At 35.8% G+C, this 21,081-nt stretch overlaps 1 protein-coding gene across 1 annotated transcript in view; it reads right to left on the bottom strand.

Annotated features, from left to right (window-relative positions):
• LOC142337697 (calcium/calmodulin-dependent protein kinase type 1-like) overlaps positions 1-21,081 on the bottom strand; it is a 188,631-nt gene that overhangs the window by 10,432 nt on the left and 157,118 nt on the right. The window contains exons 2-6 of the mRNA XM_075387141.1: positions 19,862-20,247; positions 8,356-8,571; positions 7,608-7,803; positions 6,630-6,761; positions 6,320-6,465 (exon numbers count right to left, since the gene is read on the bottom strand). Coding sequence (XP_075243256.1) covers positions 6,320-6,465; positions 6,630-6,761; positions 7,608-7,803; positions 8,356-8,571; positions 19,862-20,136 — 965 coding nt within the window. The 5' untranslated portion in view covers positions 20,137-20,247. The remainder of the gene's footprint in view (positions 1-6,319; positions 6,466-6,629; positions 6,762-7,607; positions 7,804-8,355; positions 8,572-19,861; positions 20,248-21,081) is intronic.

The following is a 21,081-nucleotide window of genomic DNA, read 5'->3' as shown; positions in this document are numbered from 1 at the left end:
AAACTTATAATATTTCATTTGTACGAAAGACGTTTTTGTGGAGGTGGGAAAAAGCAATTTTGGGGTCCATAAATTTGCAATTCATAAATGAAAAATATTAAACTCTTTTTTACTCATAATAGAATATTCTCGGGTTTTTAATTTGAATTTAAAAAAGTAAACCGTGTGTGTGTATGTATGTATGTGTGTGTGTGTGTGCGATAGAGGGAGTGCCAGGACATATAAATTTCCAGAGTAAAATAATGTAGCAAGTTTTTATTTGAGAATGAACTTTTTAATTGTGAAGGCACTCACACAGCACAGAAATTACTTGTAGATCCGAATTACTTAGAAGGTTTCGCGGTTCATCGTCTGGCAATTGAATCATTCAACTGAGAATAAAAAATCTTTTTCGTTGTTAAGTGTTGATACTGCTGCTTTGTCAGATGGTATTTAAAATTTGAAGTATCGGGCTCAACAATGGTTGAACAAAATTGCAAACAGTCTGACGTTTTGGGATGAAAACGAGAACTTCTGACTGAGTAAATGTCCAAAATTTACTCAAAATGGACACTTGCTCAATTAAAAACCAAATCAAAATGGCATCAGATAAAATTTATCCTCAGAAGATTAACCGGCACCTTTTTGGAACAAAATATGAGATTGTTCCTCAATTCGGCTTGGCAACAAGTCGACTAGAAATGAGCAAAAGGGGCAAAGTTTTTTAAAGCATTGTTTTTTTAAAAGTTTTTATTTGAGCATTAACTTCTTGATTGTGAAGACACTCACAAAGCAAAGAAATTAATTGTAGATCCGAATTAATTAGAAGGTTTCGCGGTTCATCGTCTGGCAATTGAATCATTCAACTGAGAATAAAAAAATTTCTTTTTCGTTGTTAAGTGTTGATACTTCTGCTTTGTCAGATGGTATTTAAAACTTGAAGTATCGGGCTCAACAATGTTTGAACAAAATTGCAAACAGTCTGATGCTTTGGGATGAAAACGAGAACTTCTGACTGAGTAAATGTCCAAAATTTACTCAAAATGGACATTTGCTCAAAATGTTTGAGTAATTGTCCAAAATTTTCGTTTGTTGCTAATTCATGATAGTTTGCCCAAAAAGCCAATTTGCTGAACGTCGCGCCGTGACCGACACAAAATTATGTGAGTTGTGAAAAAATTTATTGCTCTTGACCATGTACTTTGCTTATATGAGTTGTGTTTCATGTAAAAAACGTTTGTATTTTTGTGACAACCTGCATTATTTAACTTTACGGAGGTTGTTAGATACTGCCTCCGTTGTTAGATACGACATCATAAGTTGTCGAAAATGAAATCACAGTTCTCAATATTTCGCACAAAATCTAAATTAGCGCAATTTTTGAAAATTTCTGGGTAGTTTGGGGCAGCCGCTGTGTACATTGGTTGAATTTCTGGTGAATTTCTGTGTAAGGAGGCGAAATATCTTCAATATTTGGATAAAACCCAGAAAGCAGTTTTCGGCTTTGTCGATTGAACAACAATTAGTTGTGGTCAACTCCAAAAAGAAAAAGTTGACCAATTCCGAGTGTAAATTAATTGATAATTCCAGTTGCCACGATTGTTTTTAACGTAGTTTTTCATCTATTTTATCACATCTTTGCTGATAATTTCGCGAACTGGGAAAAAATTACCCAATTAGGTAATATTTTTGGAGAGTAATTAGGACTAAAGACGGGGTTGTGTTGCTGCTACTTTAACTCGATAATTATTTGAAATCCATCGTTCAATGATAATAACGGACTTCATTGTCAAAAAATCAGTGTCGCACAAATCATTGTCGCAAAAATTTTGGAGAAATATTTTTGGAGATAAAGTTGACCAATTCCGAGTGTAAATTAATTGATAATTCCAGTTGCCACGATTGTTTTTAACATAGGTTTTCATCTATTTTATCACATCTTTGCTGATAATTTCGCGAACTGGGAAAAAATTACCCAATTAGGTAATATTTTTGGAGAGTAATTAGGACTAAAGACGGGGTTGTGTTGCTGCTACTTTAACTCGATAATTATTTGAAATCCATCGTTCAATGATAATAACGGACTTCATTGTCAAAAAATCAGTGTCGCACAAATCATTGTCGCAAAAAGTCATTGTCGTGTAGCACTATCACTATCACGTAATAGCACTATCAATGTCATTTTGTAAAATTGGTTGATGGGTTTCGGGTCCAATAATTTTTGCGTCTTCCGCGAAAAAAAAAATTTTCATTCAAGAAAACTTCTGTTAAATCATTTATATAAACCGAGAACACAAAAACCGAGACTGCAAAAGTTGACCCTTGTGGTCCTCCACTGAATTGCTTCCGAAAAGTTTAAACTAATTTTTAACTTCTTTCTCTTTTCTCTACTTGTTAGCTGAGACTAAAAAAAAACAAAAAAGAACAAAATAAACAAGGGGACTCGGTAATGTGCCTTTGCACATTAAGTTCCGACCCCGTTCATTTACATTTTTCACTTAATTCTCTACCAAATGAGGAAGAGATAAAAAAAATAACAGATCAACATATCGTTCAACAAACTACTAAAAAAACAATCTACTCTAGAGGGCCTATGAGACCTGTGGCTACCATAATATGACTACCAAAAAAGATGGTACTAAAATCAAATAGTTACAAATTTTAATTACGGCCAAAACTCCTAGTCCCTTCTCTGAAAACCATTAATAACCAAGTCAAAATGGCATCAGATAAAATTTATTATCAGAAGATTAACCGGCACTTTTTTGGAACAAAAAATGAGATTTTTCCTCAATTCGGCTTTGCAACAAGTCGACTAGAATTGAGCAAAAGGGGCAAAGTTTATTAAAGCATTGCTTTTTTTAAAAAGAAAAGAATTCGAACTGATTAGAAACATTACGCATCAAATGAAATCTTTGAGAGAGTTTTTATACCTCAATAGAGAGCGACAGAGGCCTTTCATTATCCAGGATATGTCATACGACTACAAAAAAAAACGACAAGTACAGGCAAAAAACAAAAATTGGCACAAAAAATTATGCACGAAAACGATGTCCCCCCAATCAATTAAACATTAAGCTGATCACTAAAAACAATTAAAATCTTCGTTTGCTTTTTTTTAAGGAAACAAAATTTGTAAATCAAATGACGCTCATTATTTTGATACTGTGAAAAGAGAACAAAAAAATCACGAAAATTGAATTTATGAAAACTGATTGTTCCAATATGAGAAGCATTTAGGAAAAATGAAACCGTTAAGAAGAGAAAAATGTATTCCAATAGATAATTGATGTGAATTGTATATAGAGATGCTTAGCTGAAATTCAACAGAAAAAAATTGGCAGATCTCAAAAAAATCTATATCTTTTTTATTAAAAACAAATATTTTAAAAATTTATAGCCAACAAAAGCTTTCGACAAAAAGAGTAAACAGTTTGTCTTGCAACTAATCGGAAAATCAATTGCGACTGTTATTAATGAGACTAAATCATAAGACTATAAAAATAAATTTAAGTACAAGCTGAACTAATAAGTTTCACAAACAACTTTACGAAACCACTGTTTTGAAGCCATTATATTTGTAAGATATTAACCGCGAGAATATAACATCTTCATTTGCGTCTCTTTTGACCATTATAGCGTCTTCTTGTAAAACGACTATCACAAAATGACAACAAAAGAACCACAAAAACTGAAAAGTACCTAAACTTCACAAAATACTTCAGGAACAAATTGTCTAAGCCCTGAAGACATAATTCAAAACGTTTAAACAACAGAAAAAGTATTGCTTGGTTCAGCAAAACACTAAAAAGCTCTAAATAATGAGGCTAATTTACGAAAATGATACAACATTGTATAATACAAAAAAAACGCAAACCAGAACAAAAAGTGATAAGTTGAAGAACACTATTTTTCTTTTTTTTCAGAAATTTAATTCAAAAGTCAACACAACCATTAATCGATTACCGATATCAGCTTTAAGTTCATCTGTTTATATACAGTTGGCAACTGAGACATTTAATTACACAATATTTGGCATATGACAACAAAAGTTAACAACAATTAAAGGGCAAAAATAAAAAAACTCTACCAATTTCTGCGAGAACGGTGTCGCAGCCCTTCAAGACATATGTTATGAAAACAAAAATATGTTGTTTTAAATGTTGTAAAGCTTTTTTTAGTTCGATTGTCAAAAAATATTACAATATACAAAAGAAACAAAAACAACAGCAAAATTGGGAAATTATGCACAAAAATCAGAAACTCGTAGTATCAAAAGCAAGAAAACCTTCTGTTAAAACAATCGGCCACAAAATTATATTTTGTATTCCGTTTGTATTCTATACGGAGGAAAGATTGACCTGTACTTACTGAGAATAAACAAAATATTGACTAAAAAAATATAAAAAGTTGACAAGTTGAAAAAATCACAGACATTTCCTTAAAACAAATACATTCAATAACATAAGAGACATTAGAATGAACCACCGAATGAATAGAAAAAATTCACATGCACCTTATGAGGATTAAATTTAGACCTTTGAGTGGTTAAACTTGAAAATCAGAGTGCCAAAAGAATAACAATTGAAAGCAAAAGACAATAATTCTGTTAAACTTTACTAAAACTCTTCCTCAAAGCCATAAAAAACCCTTCAGTTCTCTGAAAACAAAAGCCCTGAAAAAAATATATTGTCAGTAAATAACGTTAAGAAAACAAAAGCAAAAAATTTTGAAAAAGGCAGCTTCAAAATAAAAACCAAAAAGTCTCTGATTCTAAGAAACCATGATATTGTCGAACATCCCCCTTATTTTGTCGCGGGCCCAGCAAACCGACCAATTGTTCCAAGTATTTGCGAATTAGACCAATTGTTGCGTTGAATTCTTCAAATACTAAAAAAAGAACGATGCATTTTGTATAATTATCGAGTTAAATCTGCAAAAAACGGCAAAGAATTCCAGAAGACTTTCATACGGCGCCTAATTGCAATTAGCGCTCTTTTTGAGATTAGGGAGTCTGTTTTAAGGTTTGTAAGTCACTAAGTCTGGCAGACTTTAACAAAGTGGACCAAAAAAGCATATTTTCGAAAAGTTCGAATTTTGAAAATTTTATCAAAATTTTAGCCAAAAAAACTTCAAAAAAAATTCAGCAACGCTCTTCTATTTCTAACGGTAACACACTGCCGTTATAAAAATTTTAACTCATTTTGAACTGTATTAGCGAAATTGTGGCAAATTTTAGCAAAAATTACTGAAAATGTGAACAAAAACAGTCGATTGTTCACAAAACTTTAAACCTCGATAACTCCCTGTAAAAAATGAAATATCGAAAAAATCTTTTTAACTCCGTATTCTACGCTGGACGGGCTTTTCAATAACGCCACTCACAACTCTCTACGATGAATATATTGATCGGCCAAAATTGGCTGAACAAAAAAAAGCCAGTTGAGTATTTAGTTCCTCCTCCCCACTAAAGTGGGGGTCGGAACAAAAAAACACTTTTTTTATTTTCTGAAAACTAATAATTTTAAAGTCTCTGAAATCACGAAATATGTTCAATTGTACTATACCTCCATAGGAAGCCATTGCGAACTGTCATTAGATAGAATATGTCATTAATATGTCATCATAAATAGGTCCCACAACTTTGTGGTAAAGTACAAGTTATATTGTTGAATTTTTTAAGTTTCATTTGATGCTATTTTGACTTTGTTATCAAATGTTTTATAAAAGTAAAAAGAATTTTGGTCGCATTTAATATTTTTTGTTATCTGATTTTTGTTGTTTGTCTTTTTTCGTAGTTTCTCGTTAATGGCCGGTCACATCGACTGTTTAATGCGGGATTATTTTATCCGTTAACTTTTTTCAAAAAAAAATGTAAAATTTTTTCTATGTGAGTTTCTATGTCTTTCTCGTTTGGAGCACAATTAATTCAAAAATATAGTTGAGCGGGGTCGGAACTTTATGTGCGAACGCACATTACCGAGCCTCCTTGTTATTAACCTCATCTATAACAGGGGAGCTATTTATGCAGACATCTTGGTTTTCAAAGGATAATGAAACTACAAACATTATTTTTCTCCGCATAAGTTATCGTTCGGGCAAATTAGCAGAGGAAAACAAGATTCGCCTAAAGCTGCTAACCCCTAATTGAATTTGGAGGGTTGTAATATCAATAAGAGGAGGTAGTAGAGCTAGCGATTGGAGAACACTCAATATCGGCACATTTGAATGGCCATTTTGGTCAATGCTTTCGCATTAAATGTACTGTGCTATGTCAAACCATAAGATTATGATGAAACACGAGATTAGATATACATCAAGCAATAAAGATTGTTGGTACCTGTGGATTGCTTTCTGTGCATTGAATGCCTTCTTCCATCTGGTCTTGGCCAAGAATGTCTTCAGCTTCTCTTTCACTTGTTCACTGATGTCCACCTCTGCTACTGTCTGTGACGTCACCGACAATAGCCACGGGTGTTGCAGAGCCTATTCCACAGGTAACACAAAATCGTTGATAAGAAAATAAATTTGTCGAAAATTAAAAACCTTAACGTTGGGAAGTCTATGTAGAGTTTAAATGGACATCCTAAATGTTTGATTGGGGACCGTTGGCTTATTCAGCGTGGGGCGTGGGGGGGGGGTGTTGGTACCTGTTGTGTGGAGTATCTCTTGAGAGGGTTGAGTTGTAGGAGACAGTTGATGAAGTCCTTGGCGCTCTCTGAGATACAGTCCCAGGAGGGTGAGTCAAACTCATACTCTGCACTCTTTATCATGTCGTAGATCTAGAATCATCAACTTAACCTTAATCTTAATCCTTAATATTAATCCTTAACCTTAACCCTAATCATCGCCAATCATCACATTAACTTCATACAAGAATACATATCATCGCAAAATAATCGACATAAAGCAAACGCGAGTTTCAAAACTTACATTCATTACTGCAAATTATTCTTCCCGCTGATTGACCAAAGAATCAAGAAATATTTAAACTCACGAACTCCGTTTGTAGACAAAACAATCTCCCTTTCAAAACAATCTACTACCAAATTTTTCATGGAACAACATTGCCTTCGAAAAACACCCAACCTTGATTTCAAATATTGTATAAAGAATGTAAATATTATTTTTGACTTGTAAACATTAACCAGCTTGTCAGTTGCTTTCAGCAGGCTTGCGCAATTGGTTTCAGTCACACTAATGCGAGGAAACGCTATGATGTTGATAGCAAGAAGCGCAGAACTGTGAGCCAGCTGCAAGCAAAAGAAGCCTCCTTAATGTCTCATGACTTTCGATTGTGCGGGTTTCAGTATCCCAATTGCAAACCAAATAGTGTGGGTTCCACTATCCTAGTTGAAAACCCGGTTGTGTGGGTTTTACTATTCCAAATGAAAACATGATTGATTAAGTTTAATTCATTGTGAGTTTTTGTTCTTACCTGACCAAAGTGGGGAGAATAGAAACATATATTTCATATCTGGAAAACTGAAATGAACTGTTGAAAATTGATTTATTAAACTGGTAATCTGCTGTTTTATAAAGCTAGTCATGGTAACCAAGTTAATTGTTAATTCAAATTTATTTTGCAAAAAACCAGCTTGTTAGAAAAAGTACACAAATATCCAAACCTGGTGGTCTGTCTCTCCGTAAAATGGTGGATAGCCACAGAGAAGAATGTAAACGATGACTCCTGTGCTCCAGCAGTCTATCTTCTCATTGTAGGGATGTCTCTTGAGCAGAATCTCAGGTGCCACGTATCCAGGGGTGCCACACGACTGTCGCATTTGGTGCTCATCTGTCACATACGCTGACAGTCCAAAGTCACTAAAAACAGATCAGGCAATAATCTGCAACTGTATCACTGCGGGGTTGATCAACCTATCAAGATCGATCCTTGGCGACGAAAGGCCATGATGCTAACATGTCTCCTTTTCACTTTCGGCAGAACATGACGATTTATAATTGATATTTTAACATCCTTCCAACTGTATGTACACATTGTAATTCCTATTCTCACCTCACATGCTGCATAGACATGTGCTTATGAGGACAAAAATTTCCTTCACGCGCGTGGTGGGGGAGGGGAGTCAACATTTTCAACGATACATACAAGCTTCCCCATTTTTTGCTTCTGTTTCAACATATTAGATACTGTTTTTAATCAAAAATCGAATAAATACCTGTTAACATTTATCAAGAAAACAAACTTGAAAAAATCTTGTAATGACACTCCTTTTCCAGAAATATTACTTTAAAATCGACAGGTGGTCGAGCTCATTTTCACTGTCAGTGTTCTTTTTAAAAACACTGCAGGTAGAATAAATAAGATTTGATGGCTTCTGATACTTTCTAGACAGGTGAGATTTGGGAACTTACCTTAAAATGACAGGCGATTCTGGAGTTTTGTCAAGCATGAGTAAATTCTCTGGCTTGAGATCTCTGTGAACAATTTGTCTGCCGTGTAAATAGTCGACTGCTGAAAGTATCTGTTGGACTAAAGTGGCCGCACTTTTCTCCGAGTAGTATCCCACGTCTAGAATTCGGTCGAATAGCTCCCCTCCTGTGATCAGAGTCATAATCAGGTAGATATGCCTGCAAAAGGAGCAGTGCTCGTTACATAACTACACTCATTTCTCAAGCAACCGATTTTTGTGTAACTTCTGGGGAGAAAATCAATAAAAGTAGCTCATATCAAACTGTTCGAATAAAAAAAATTCAACAAACCATGCAATACACAGAACTGGTCAGAGCTGAGCAACTAATAGTCAGTTGAGAGGCAGTGACAAAGACCTAAACTAATTAATAATCAAAAAAATTATATAGAGCCGGCTTGCTTACAATATCCTAATAACCTCAGGTTTCAGCCAAAAAATCATAATTTTTTATTCAAAAACATTTAATTGCTTCTTGATTTTAAAAAAAAAGTTGAGATCTAGAATAATACTCCTCTGAACCTGAACACCACTTAGAACTCGACATTATAATTGATGCTGATAAATGGCACTATGCTAGGTAAAAAAAAATACTATGCTCAGTCGAAAGACTGCTATTTGCTAAACTGATTAGTGCAGAACAATGAACCGACAAAGTTTTGCTCGTCAAAATTTCTGATTCTTTTAATTCTTACATGAAATTTGAAGTTAACAGAAAACTTACAAAAATTTCATCCATTACGGAATTATAAAGACCTATTGCCCCTCTCATTACCTGGCTAATGTCCAAAAAATCGAGTAGACATTCTAGATTTCGTCGGGATTTTTCACGACCCATGTTTTAAGATAAGAGTTCTAAGTGTGTGTGGAAACGAGTGACACTAGGCTAATTAAGTTCAAATATCTTTAAAAATTGGTGATAGGTGCCCCATTTTTCACAAAACGCAAACATGAAAATTTGGGACAATCTTTCCTGGCCCGTTTCCGCGCCACAAATCGCTAGTTTCCACACTATAAGTAACTCATTCCCAGGCCACTCATTAAAACGATTTCCTTCAAAACTTCCTTTCACAATATCAACGTAACTCAATTCCACAATTTAATTGTCAGTGATATCCATATTTTAAGAAATTAACTTCTACAAGAAGAAAACTACTTTTTACAAAGTTAATTGTGCTTAGTAGCTGACGCTTTCTGTTACCTAAGAGTTTTAAGCTTATCTGGGGGATTACAAGAGATTAACGGTCATTTCAAAGTAAACTCGAAAATTATCAAACGTACAGGAAGGATGTTAAACATAATGCGATAGCCGCAAGCTGTGCTTTAAAAGTTTACTCTGCGACTAACAAATGAATGCATCTCTTGCCGGAAGATGAAGCAAAAAGAGAAAAGAAGCACAGAAAAAGCACCACCTCAATAACAAAGCCCTACCAAACCACCATCACTAAAAACTAACTTAATTAATGGAATTTAATGGGAAAATTAGTGTATCTACACATATTCTTGGCAGGGAAAAATGATAACGATAATGGAGATCTAAATTTGAAAATTTATTTGCTAATAATCTTGATGTATCTTGACATTTACATCGAAGGAAAATTTTATGAAATAAAAAAAATATATAAGTAAATTATGATTTTCTGTAGAAAGCATAAGAATAAACTCAATAGAAATTTCATAACCAGATAGCGATAGTTAAGTCAGATAATTTAGGTCAAGTTAGACAAGTTAATTAGGTGTTTGAAATAAGCGTTCTTTCGTAAAGTGTTATTGTTTTGAAGGCGCCAGAGAGGGTAGTTGAGTGATATCTCTTAAACAACCAAATTGATGAACAAATGCATATTGAGCTGTCGATATATTTTGATTAATTAGCAAAGTTGTATTTGAGCATCAGGCCAAAGTCGAAATGGGGGATTTAAATTTAGATGAAAACTAGAGAGCGATGATTTGAAGTAAACTAGATATTTTGATCAAAATTGGAATTTCGATTTGAACCAAATTAAAGTGATTTTGAATTTGCAAAAATATTGGCAACTCCAAACTTGTTACCCTCGACTTTTTAAGTTATGTTCATCATTGGAATTTGAAAATTTGTGGGGCTGTTCCCCTGATGATTGTCCGTATATAATAGGGATACGCGGCCGGTTACACCTTTTTTGATCTGAGTTATTTAAGTAGAGTTTTGTTGATTTAGAGTAAATAAAAAGGCAATTTATCAGTTTTTCGAAATACCACCAAGCCGATGTTTCCCGCCCCCCATGGAGGTTATATTAAGCGGACGTTTACCAAATTTTAATGGCATGTACACCCAATAGTCCTTTCAGGCTGGTATACCTTTGGGGCCAATCCGGCCACCTAACTCCGAGTTATTAGCACCGGAAGTGGTGTGATTTGAAGGTTTTCGATTTTTTGAGCGAAAAAAATGACTGTTCGAGTATGATAAAAGACTAACTAAGGATTGCAATGGGTATTAAGTCTAGAGTAATGTAGCAGATGATGATGGGAAGGGTTTAGGAAGTTGTGGGAGAAATTTATTAGCATTTTGAAAAAAAGAATAGGCAGTTTTCACTAAAAAATTGTTAACACTGAAATTGAAACAGTATTTTTTCGAAAAGTTGACGTCGGATTGACCTGAAAATTGGGGGATAGACTAATTTGGGTACGGGGAATCCGATTTTGAGGTCGAATTTGACCCCACACCAACCTGCACGGAACTAGCGCACGCCCGTGCTGCGGAACGTAAAATTTGAATTGCTCGTGGAGTATTGGTAGTAGCCCTATGATTTTTGGAGGGTTAGTGTAACTTTTCAAGCGCTTTCGATTGGTGATATTTTCATTTCCAGATTCCGACCGGAAGTTGGTGCTTCGGGACGACCCGAGTGCCGAAAACCGGAAATTGGCCTTTTTGAGCGGCCGAATGACTTTGAAATGGTATTAATATGATAACCTGGGACAGTTAGTGACAAAAAATAACCACCCCGCTCAATTTTGACGAACTCGGATTTTTCGGGTTTTGGTACCCATGACTCGTTAAAAATTTTCAAATTGCAAACGACTCGCAACGGCTGATCCGTTGGTCATGAAACTTGGCAGGCAAGTTGGTGGCACCCTATAATTACTAGAAAATTTTACCCGAAGACGTTTTGACCACTACTTCGCAAGCTATTAAGTCCCGAAATTTGGGGTCATCCGGGAGGTCGATGAAAAGTGTGCGCGGTCATTGCTCGTGTTCTAGTGGGAGTTAGGCCATGAAATTTTGTGAGTAGGTGCAACTATGAGAGAACTTTCCGTGACAGTAATTAGTTTTATCAATTTGACCCCTCATTTTGGAGGAGTGACCTTTGGATGACCCCTAGTGGTGGAATTTTGGGCTTTTACGAATATTAGACTTTTAGGCGGTTTTTAACTGGGGAATTGCATGAAATAGTTTCAAAGTTGGAAATTACAATTGGTCTTTGGTTTAGGGCTGAGTTTAGTTATTTATTCAACACCTGATTTTTGACAGGGATTGATTGTAGCTAATTAATTTTAAAGCATTGGTTTGTTTGCATAGCAAACAAAGCCCTCCTACTTAATGTGACAGATTGCAAGTGTAAGTTGCAATGTTTACTTAAGAGATTAAGGTTTGTTTGCTTAAGATAAGAGCGTATTGGTTGAGTATAAATTGAAGTGACACAGAGAAATTTTGGCAGAAAGAGAGAGAGGCAGACTTTGGAGATTTTGGGAGAACTTCAGAAGTTTGGTTTCGATCAAGCGAGAGAAAGTAGTTGGTTTAGTGGGACTAAACTTTAAAAAGATTTGTAATTGCAAGACCAAATGGGATACTGTGAGCGTTTTGATTTAGTTCATTTGGGAAGTGAACCACGGATATTGTTAATATTACTTTAATTACTATTATAAATTGTCTTGAATTTGTCTTTTCTTTTGATGTGCAAGTAATTCTCTTACCTTTGTTATCCATATAACTAGAATTGATATTACGAGCCCCATTGTGAAATAACTTATTTCAAGGAAATCTAATTTAAAACAGCATACAAGAATGGAAGAGGGGAAATAGCAGAGTAACAAATTAACGCTTGCTTCACCAATTCAAAACCTTTGGTTTATTTTATTTGATCGATCTTCTGGGCGACAGAGTCCCCTCACTGTTGAGCCTAGTTAGAAATTCAAAAGACGACATTGGCGCTCCTGGGTGGGCTTCGTTTTTTTGTTACTTTTTGCTGTGGGTTATTTTCTGATTATTTGAAGAGCGTGCGATATTTTTCGTTGGAGAAACTCCTGAGAGCACACCAAAATTTGACTCACATTTGCAATTTGGGTTACCGATGGTTTGATTATGTTTGTTTATCAATTGGTTAAGCGTTTTCCTTCACCCGGCTACGAGGTTTGGGAAGATTGGCGTGAACATTATTTGAACACTGGCATGAAGCTGGGATGGACGGAAGAAGAGACGATGAAGTGGTTGCCTACAAAGTTGTGTGGGTGGGCCTTGAATGCAGTAAGTGATTTACCAAGAGGTTATTGGCGGTCAACTCTAGGGAAGGAAGCATGGACACTGACCGAGACGCTGTATCAGTTTGACATTCGATTGTCTGACAATCCTCTTTTTTATGAGCGAAGCTACAGTTTGTTTATTAGAGGGAAAGCGGGAAATAGGACAGAATTCAGTGAACCCAGTGATACTGCAGATCAGAGAACGCGACAGCAGTGTTCTCAAAGGCAGGTGATTGATACAAGAAGTAGCGCTGGCGTTTCTTTAATTGATCAATTTCGGCAACCTGGCAAAAGTTCTGAAGGGTTTGGCATTGGGTCCCGCTGTGTTGTATCAACACAATCAAGAAAAAGAGCATTTGGTAAAAATCTGTTTGGGGAAGTGGAAAATACGAGAGTTGCTGGGAGTTATAGTAGAAGATTTCCAGGTTACAGCGATGAAGTGCAAACTGGAACTGAGGTAGAGTTGACGGAGGAAGTTTGTGGTCAAAAAAGCCAGGAAAGTAATAGAGCAGTGCTAAGCGAATATGAAAACAGTGGATTCAGAAATATTCCGACAGAAGAAAAAATCATTGAGCGAAATATTGAGTCCTGTGGACCAGATGAGCATCATGCCATGAAAAAGGATTATGTTTTGTCACCAGAGTCTGAGGAGCTGAGCGGTGAAGAGTCGGATGATGACTATTTGTTTGAAGATGCTTCGGCTACAGATTTTTTGGATGTAGAGGAATTTGATGACAACGATTCGAGAAGCGAGACATGTATTGCCGCGAGTTTGAACTCAGTTCCATATGGAAATGTAACAGGAATAGCGAGCAACTTTGGCAGTGGCGTTAAAGCTAGCAGAAACGATATGTTGGGAGCCTGGGCCTTGATGGAGTTAACGAAAGGTATGGACCTGAATTTTTGCAATGCAACAAACGAGGCTGAAGAGACACAAATGTGTACAACTGAGCGCACTGTGGACACTTTGGAGAATTGCACAAATTCAGGAGGAATTGATCAGCAGTTGGTATCTGAAACACAAAAGGGTCAAAACGATAAGGCAGGAGTTGACAGAAGTAGTTTTGCTCAGTTGGGAAAGGAGTTGGAGGAATGGGTGCAATCGCAATTGAGTGAAAGTCAGCTTAATGGTAGTGTTCCGGTCGAACCAACGGATGAGCATCAAGAGGACAGTGCTGGAGTTGAAAGAACAGGCAAAACCGATGAGAAGTCAAAGGCTACAGTGTTGCACAGTTGGGTTTATGATGATCAACAGCCTAGGAGGGAGGACTCTACCGGGTTTTCGATGGAAGTTGAGCAGAAAGTGGAGAGAAGGATTGCATCGCGATTTCCGGAGATTGCAAAGCTATTGCTGGAGAACCGATTGTTGAGCCGGAAAGAGAAGTGGAGCCATTTGGAAGCATCAGGACAGAAGTTATGGCAGGAATACAGGAGAAATGGTAGCTACAGTGGAAGAAGAGGTGGGCAGCCATTCAAGCATCAGAGAGAAGGTTTTCATGTACAGGTTCACGAGCGTATGATGAGAGGGACGTTGACAGCTGAGTTATTCAAGCCTTTTTATCAAATTTTTTGCCTGCACTGTATTAATCTATTTTATCGAGACCAGGTGATCAAGCACTATAGCCGTAGGGAAATATTTTTTTCAAATTTGTTGGTTTAGGGAAATATGTAGTTCCGGTAGATCTATATTTAGATTTGTTTTTTACTTTAGTGATTTTGGGGTTCCCGGGAAGGATGTTTGTCAGAGGCAATAGAGTTTGATCAAGAATCAATGTTGATGAATTAGGTAGGATATGTTAAAATGTGAAAAATGAGAAAGTGTTTTCCAATCTGATTTAATCAACCGCTATTCAAATTTTGGTGCAGTTTATTTGTATTAACCGGAGCTAAACATAAGTGGTTCACTTCACTAGATCGACTATGGTTAAAGTACGTAGAGGTAAGTTAATCGGGTCAGAGGATAAGGCTTTGCAATTATTCGGGAGAATAATAATCTAGGAGGGAGGAGTTTAGAAAGCATAAGAATAAACTCAATAGAAATTTCATAACCAGATAGCGATAGTTAAGTCAGATAATTTAGGTCAAGTTAGACAAGTTAATTAGGTGTTTGAAATAAGCGTTCTTTCGTAAAGTGTTATTGTTTTGAAGGCGCCAGAGAGGGTAGTTGAGTGATATCTCTTAAACAAACAAATTGATGAACAAATGCATATTGAGCTGTCGATATATTTTGATTAATTAGCAAAGTTGTATTTGAGCATCAGGCCAAAGTCGAAATGGGGGATTTAAATTTAGATGAAAACTAGAGAGCGATGATTTGAAGTGAACTAGATATTTTGATCAAAATTGGAATTTCGATTTGAACCAAATTAAAGTGATTTTGAATTTGCAAAATTAATGGCAACTCCAAACTTGTTACCCTCGACATTTTAAGTTATGTTCATCATTGGAATTTGAAAATTTGTGGGGCTGTTCCCCTGATGATTGTCCGTATATAATAGGGATACGCGGCCGGTTACACCTTTTTGATCTGAGTTATTTAAGTAGAGTTTTGTTGATTTAGAGTAAATAAAAAGGCAATTTATCAGTTTTTCGAAATACCACCAAGCCGATGTTTCCCGCCCCCCCCCCCCCCCATGGAGGTTATATTAAGCGGACGTTTACCAAATTTTAATGGCACGTACACCCAATAGTCCTCTCAGGCTGGTATACCTGTGGGGCCATTCCGGTCACCTAACTCCGAGTTATTAGCACCGGAAGTGGTGTGATTAGAAGGTTTTCGATTTTTTGAGCGAAAAAAATGACTGTTCGAGTATGATAAAAGAGTAACTAAGGGTTGCAATGGGTATTAAGTCTAGAGTAATGTAGCAGATGATCATGGGAAGGGTTTAGGAAGTTGTGGGAGAAATTTATTAGCATTTTGAAATAAGAATAGGCAGTTTTCACTAAAAAAAGTTAACACTGAAATTGAAACAGTATTTTTTCGAAAAGTTGACGTCGGATTGACCTGAAAATTGGGGGATAGACTAATTTGGGTACGGGGAATCCAATTTTGAGGTCGGATTTGACCCCACACCAACCTGCACGGAACTAGCGCACGCCCGTGCTCCGGAACGTAAAATTTGAATTGCCCGTGGAGTTTTGGTAGTAGCCCTATGATTTTTGGAGGGTTAGTGTAACTTTTCAAGGGCTTTCGATTGGTGATATTTTCATTTCCAGATTCCGACCGGAAGTTGGTGCTTCGGGACGACCCGAGTGCCGAAAACCGGAAATTGGCCTTTTTGAGCGGCCGAATGACTTTGAAATGGTATTAATATGATAACCTGGGACAGTTAGTGACAAAAAATAACCACCCCGGTCAATTTTGACGAACTCGGATTTTTCGGGTTTTGGTACCCATGACCCGTTAAAAATTTTCAAATTGCAAACGACTCGCAACGGCTGATCCGTTGGTCATGAAGCTTGGCAGGCAAGTTGGTGGCACCCTATAATTACTAGAAAATTTTACCCGAAGACGTTTTGACCACTACTTCGCAAGCTATTAAGTCCCGAAATTTGGGGTCATCCGGGAGGTCGATGAAAAATGTGCACGGTCATTGCTCGTGTTCTAGTGGGAGTTAGGCCATGAAATTTTGTGAGTAGGTGCAACTATGAGAGAACTTTCCGTGACAGTAATTAGTTTTATCAAATTGACCCCTCATTTTGGAGGAGTGACCTTTGGATGACCCCTAGTGGTGGAATTTTGGGCTTTTACGAATATTAGACTTTTAGGCGGTTTTTAACTGGGGAATTGCATGAAATAGTTTCAAAGTTGGGAATTACAATTGGTCTTTGGTTTAGGGCTGAGTTCAGTTATTTATTCAACACTTGATTTTTGACAGGGATTGATTGTAGCTAATTAATTTTAAAGCGGAAATAGAGGTTTAACAACTTTTCAGAGTAACGTTCAATGTTTACTAAGCAAACACTGATTGACATGTAAGTGCAAATAAGAGATAAAGTGGAGTGGAGTTGTTTACATAAGAGTCCAAAGGTTGTGTACTTAAGATAAGGAGAAAGTTGAACAAGTAACAGTTGAATGACAGAGCATAATTTGATATTGGTTTGTTTGCATAGCAAACAAAGCCCTCCTACGTAATGTGACAGATTGCAAGTGTAAGTTGCAATATTTACTTAAGAGATTAAGGTTTGTTTGCTTAAGATAAGAGCGTATTGGTTGAGTATAAATTGAAGTGACACAGAGAAATTTTGGCAGAAAGAGACAGAGGCAGACTTTGGAGATTTTGGGAGAACTTCAGAAGTTTGGTTTCGATCAAGCGAGAGAAGGTAGTTGGTTTAGTGGGACTAAACTTTAAAAAGATTTGTAATTGCAAGACCAAATGGGATACTGTGAGCGTTTTGATTTAGTTCATTTGGGAAGTGAACCACGGATATTGTTAATATTACTTTAATTACTATTATAAATTGTCTTGAATTTGTCTTTTCTTTTGATGTGCAAGTAATTCTCTTACCTTTGTTATCCATATAACTAGAATTGATATTACGAGCCCCATTGTGAAATAACTTATTTCAAGGAAATCTAATTTAAAACAGCATACAAGAATGGAAGAGGGGAAATAGCAGAGTAACAAATTAACGCTTGCTTCACCAATTCAAAACCTTTGGTTTATTTTATTTGATCGATCTTCTGGGCGACAGAGTCCCCTCACTGTTGAGCCTAGTTAGAAATTCAGAAGACGACATTTTCCTTTAAAGTGAATAATCCTTTACACTGAAATAATCTGGATCCTTTAGTTGATGAAAAAATTTTTGAAACTAAAAGGAAATCTCAATTTAAGTTAAACTTTTATATTAAAAATTTTTGTCCTTCAAGCTGAATGATTGAAAACTTAAGAAATTAATGAGAATCCAAATGTTTGAACTTTAGGAATTTCCATTAAACTGGATTAAATTAGACACTATTTAGAAAGAGAAATCATCAAATTAACGGAGATCTTAAAGTGAACTTTGATTTTTCCTTAAACTGGATAAATCTGGACATTTCAATCAGAGGGGAATATTATAAAAATAACTGGCAATCTCACTTTGAACTTTTTTATTTTTCCATTAAACAGGACAAACCTAGAAGATTTATTTGAAACCGTTTGCGGATTAGAGATACTTTGAATGCGAATAATGGATACCTAAATTGAGCGGAAACGTGCTACCAGATTTGTTACCTACTTTTCGCACCGAATGTTCTTTTATTTCGCAAAATTGGCGGAACCCCTTTTGCGAAAAGTAAGATACAAAGGATGTCATCTAATTTCGTTCATTTTATGTAACTAATTTTCGCGCCAATTTTACTAAGGCGGAAATTTTGGGGTATACCTCTGCACTGTAATGACGGAAATTTATGAAATTATGTGAAACTTCAATTGAATTTTTTCCCATGAAACTTGATCTATGGGTCCATTTACTTTGAAAGTGAATTTTGAAAGGGAATTCAGTGAAACTGAAAAATAACACCTCAACTATACTGACTGTTTTCCACGAAATTAAATACAAAGCACATCAGAATTGTACTGATTAATAAAGGGAGCAATCAAAGATATCAAACGTATTAACTGGTACCAACTCAAAAGAACTAATTGGCACTGAATCAAAGGTACTAAAAGGAACACTAAATTAAAAGTACTTATGTGCAGTAATTTTATTCAAAATAAAACCAATACAATAACCAATGAACTCGACCAAAAAGTTATCTTAATCCAATTAAACTATTATTCCTGACTTTACCCTCATAGTTTTTGTATGTTTTGAGAAAGAAAGAGCAACATTTACCTTTACTTGTTCAAAAATGTAAAAATGGGTTCATCCGTGAATACTGGTTACAATTTGTAAGTTTTTTCTACGATATATTTTTTTATTTCCAAGTTTTGCGTAACCAAGTTCCATTGTTGTTATATAATATGAATCGTGAAAAGTGGGGACCCGTTTGGGTCAGTCGATTCCACAAATGCCAAATTTTCTGAATTTTGCTTTTTCGGACATTGGCCACGTACTGTTGAACTAAATAGTTAAGTTTTTTTCGGACTAAAAAGTTAAGGATTCACACACTCTACGAGTTGATACAATTATGATAAAACAAATATGATATAATCAACACAAAACACGCGGATGGCTAGAAAAGGAGCCGGTTTTATTTAATCCAATAACGTCAATTGCTAACTTATGGACGAAATAACCAATTTGCGCCGGATGAATACTGCAAAAAGTTTTTTTTGGAAGTTGGCTGGTATTTTCTTCTACCCTCTTCTCGGCATTTTTGGCTATATGCAGCGCGAAAATGAGTGGCACAAACATGAGAAGCTAGTGCACACCCCATAAATTTGACCAATTCGATTAAATTTGCCCATTTTTCAGAGCGAAATCTAATTTAGATAATGCTTCTTAATTACCCTCAATCTCAAATTTCTTCCCCTAACTACCCCCTGAACGGTGTCAAGACAATTTACCCAATTCCAATTTACTCAGTGCAATTTTACCCAATGCCAACTTTAGTTTACCCTTTTGTTAAAATTTAGCCTTGCACAGTTTCTAGTACCTGCTCTAGCTTGTAATGGAAAATGAGTCTAACATATATATACATATATATATATATATATATATATATATATATATATATATATATATATATATATATATATATATATATATATATATATATAATGTTGCAAGTTTTAACTATTGTAATCGCAACCGCTACTTCAAAACATGACAATTGTGCGGTATGTTTTCAATTCTGCGCAATAAAAACTGTTGCAAAAAATTTTGACGTTCAACAGAGAAGTTAACTGAAGAAAAGCGTTGCTGAATGAACCCTATGTATGCCATTATTAGGGCCACTGTATCAACCTGCGATGGCAGATAACCCAAATACGTGAACAGAAATGAGTTAAAATGAGAAGAGAACCCACTTTTTCTCATCAATGTGCTCCACTAGTTTGACAATGTTGGGATGGTCGATGGCTTTTAGGATTCCGATCTCGAGATCCAAGTTGCTCAAGTTGTCCTTCAGTCTCTTCCTCTCAATAATCTTAGCCGCATAATTGGTCTGGTCTGACTTCCTCACCACCTCGTGCACTTCTGAGAAGCCTCCGGAACCCAGCTTCTTCTGTAGTTCGTACTTCTCCTGGAAGTGGCGGTGAGAGGAAGACGATCCGGACTTGTTCTTCTTTGAGAAGAAAGGCATATTAACAGTGGACTATTTCACTGGTTTATTGGTGTTTTGGTCACTGTTTGTCCAGCGGTGTCGGCCTTAGTTGTCTTTTTCTCGTATGTTGGTATTCGTCTGTCTTATTAACTAAACAAAAACTGCAGATGTATATAAGTAATAAGAACTTGAACAAACTGCATTTAAAAATTTTTGTTCGACAAAGTTTCATTAAAATCTGACATCTGGCCCGCGATTTGGTATTCTATTTGAGCAGACAATGCTTAAAAATGCCTCGGCCGAGATTTGAAAACAGGAGCAGGAATTTATTTGACTCAATGAAAACTTGATAACTTCCTTATAAATGAGTTTGCACGACGCACAGCATAATTCATGGTTCTATTTGACATCGCAGAATGGATCAAACTATAAAAATATCAAACAAAAACAACATTTAAAAAATTGCTATCCATACTCCTCTTTTTCCTAATAATGATCAAAATATTGGTACAAATAAAATTTAGCTGTAGACAAACAAAACTTCGATTAACTAATATTTTTAATATTTGACAGAAATTCATCTGCCGACAGACATTATTTGCTTTTGATGTTGATTTTAACCCCTAGTTGCATAACTTTCCTGCTTTTATCAATTAATTCTGAGAAAGCGGAATAAAAACGCAAGAAACACAAAGAATTCACAATAAAAACTCCGGCGAACGAAAAAAAAGCCATGAGAAGTAATGAAAAAATCAACCAGCTCTAGAGAAGACAGGCATTCCGCAGTCTTGCCAATTGAAAAAATGGCAAAAACACAAGGATACTTTATCCTACAAATCATTGATCACTTACCTACAAGTCAAATGCCACTTTTTTTTACTAAAACAAATCAACTTCTCCGACATTTCTTGTTTCCACTTCTTGTTTTATAGAACAATTGACTGCAAAAAAGCCGAGAGAAACATTAGTTACCTCCTAACTGAG

The sequence above is a fragment of the Convolutriloba macropyga genome, chromosome 4 (assembly GCF_964194025.1).
Source record: "Convolutriloba macropyga chromosome 4, txConMacr16.3, whole genome shotgun sequence".
NCBI lineage: Eukaryota > Metazoa > Xenacoelomorpha > Acoela > Convolutidae > Convolutriloba > Convolutriloba macropyga.
This window is presented reverse-complemented; position numbering and strand designations above follow the sequence as displayed.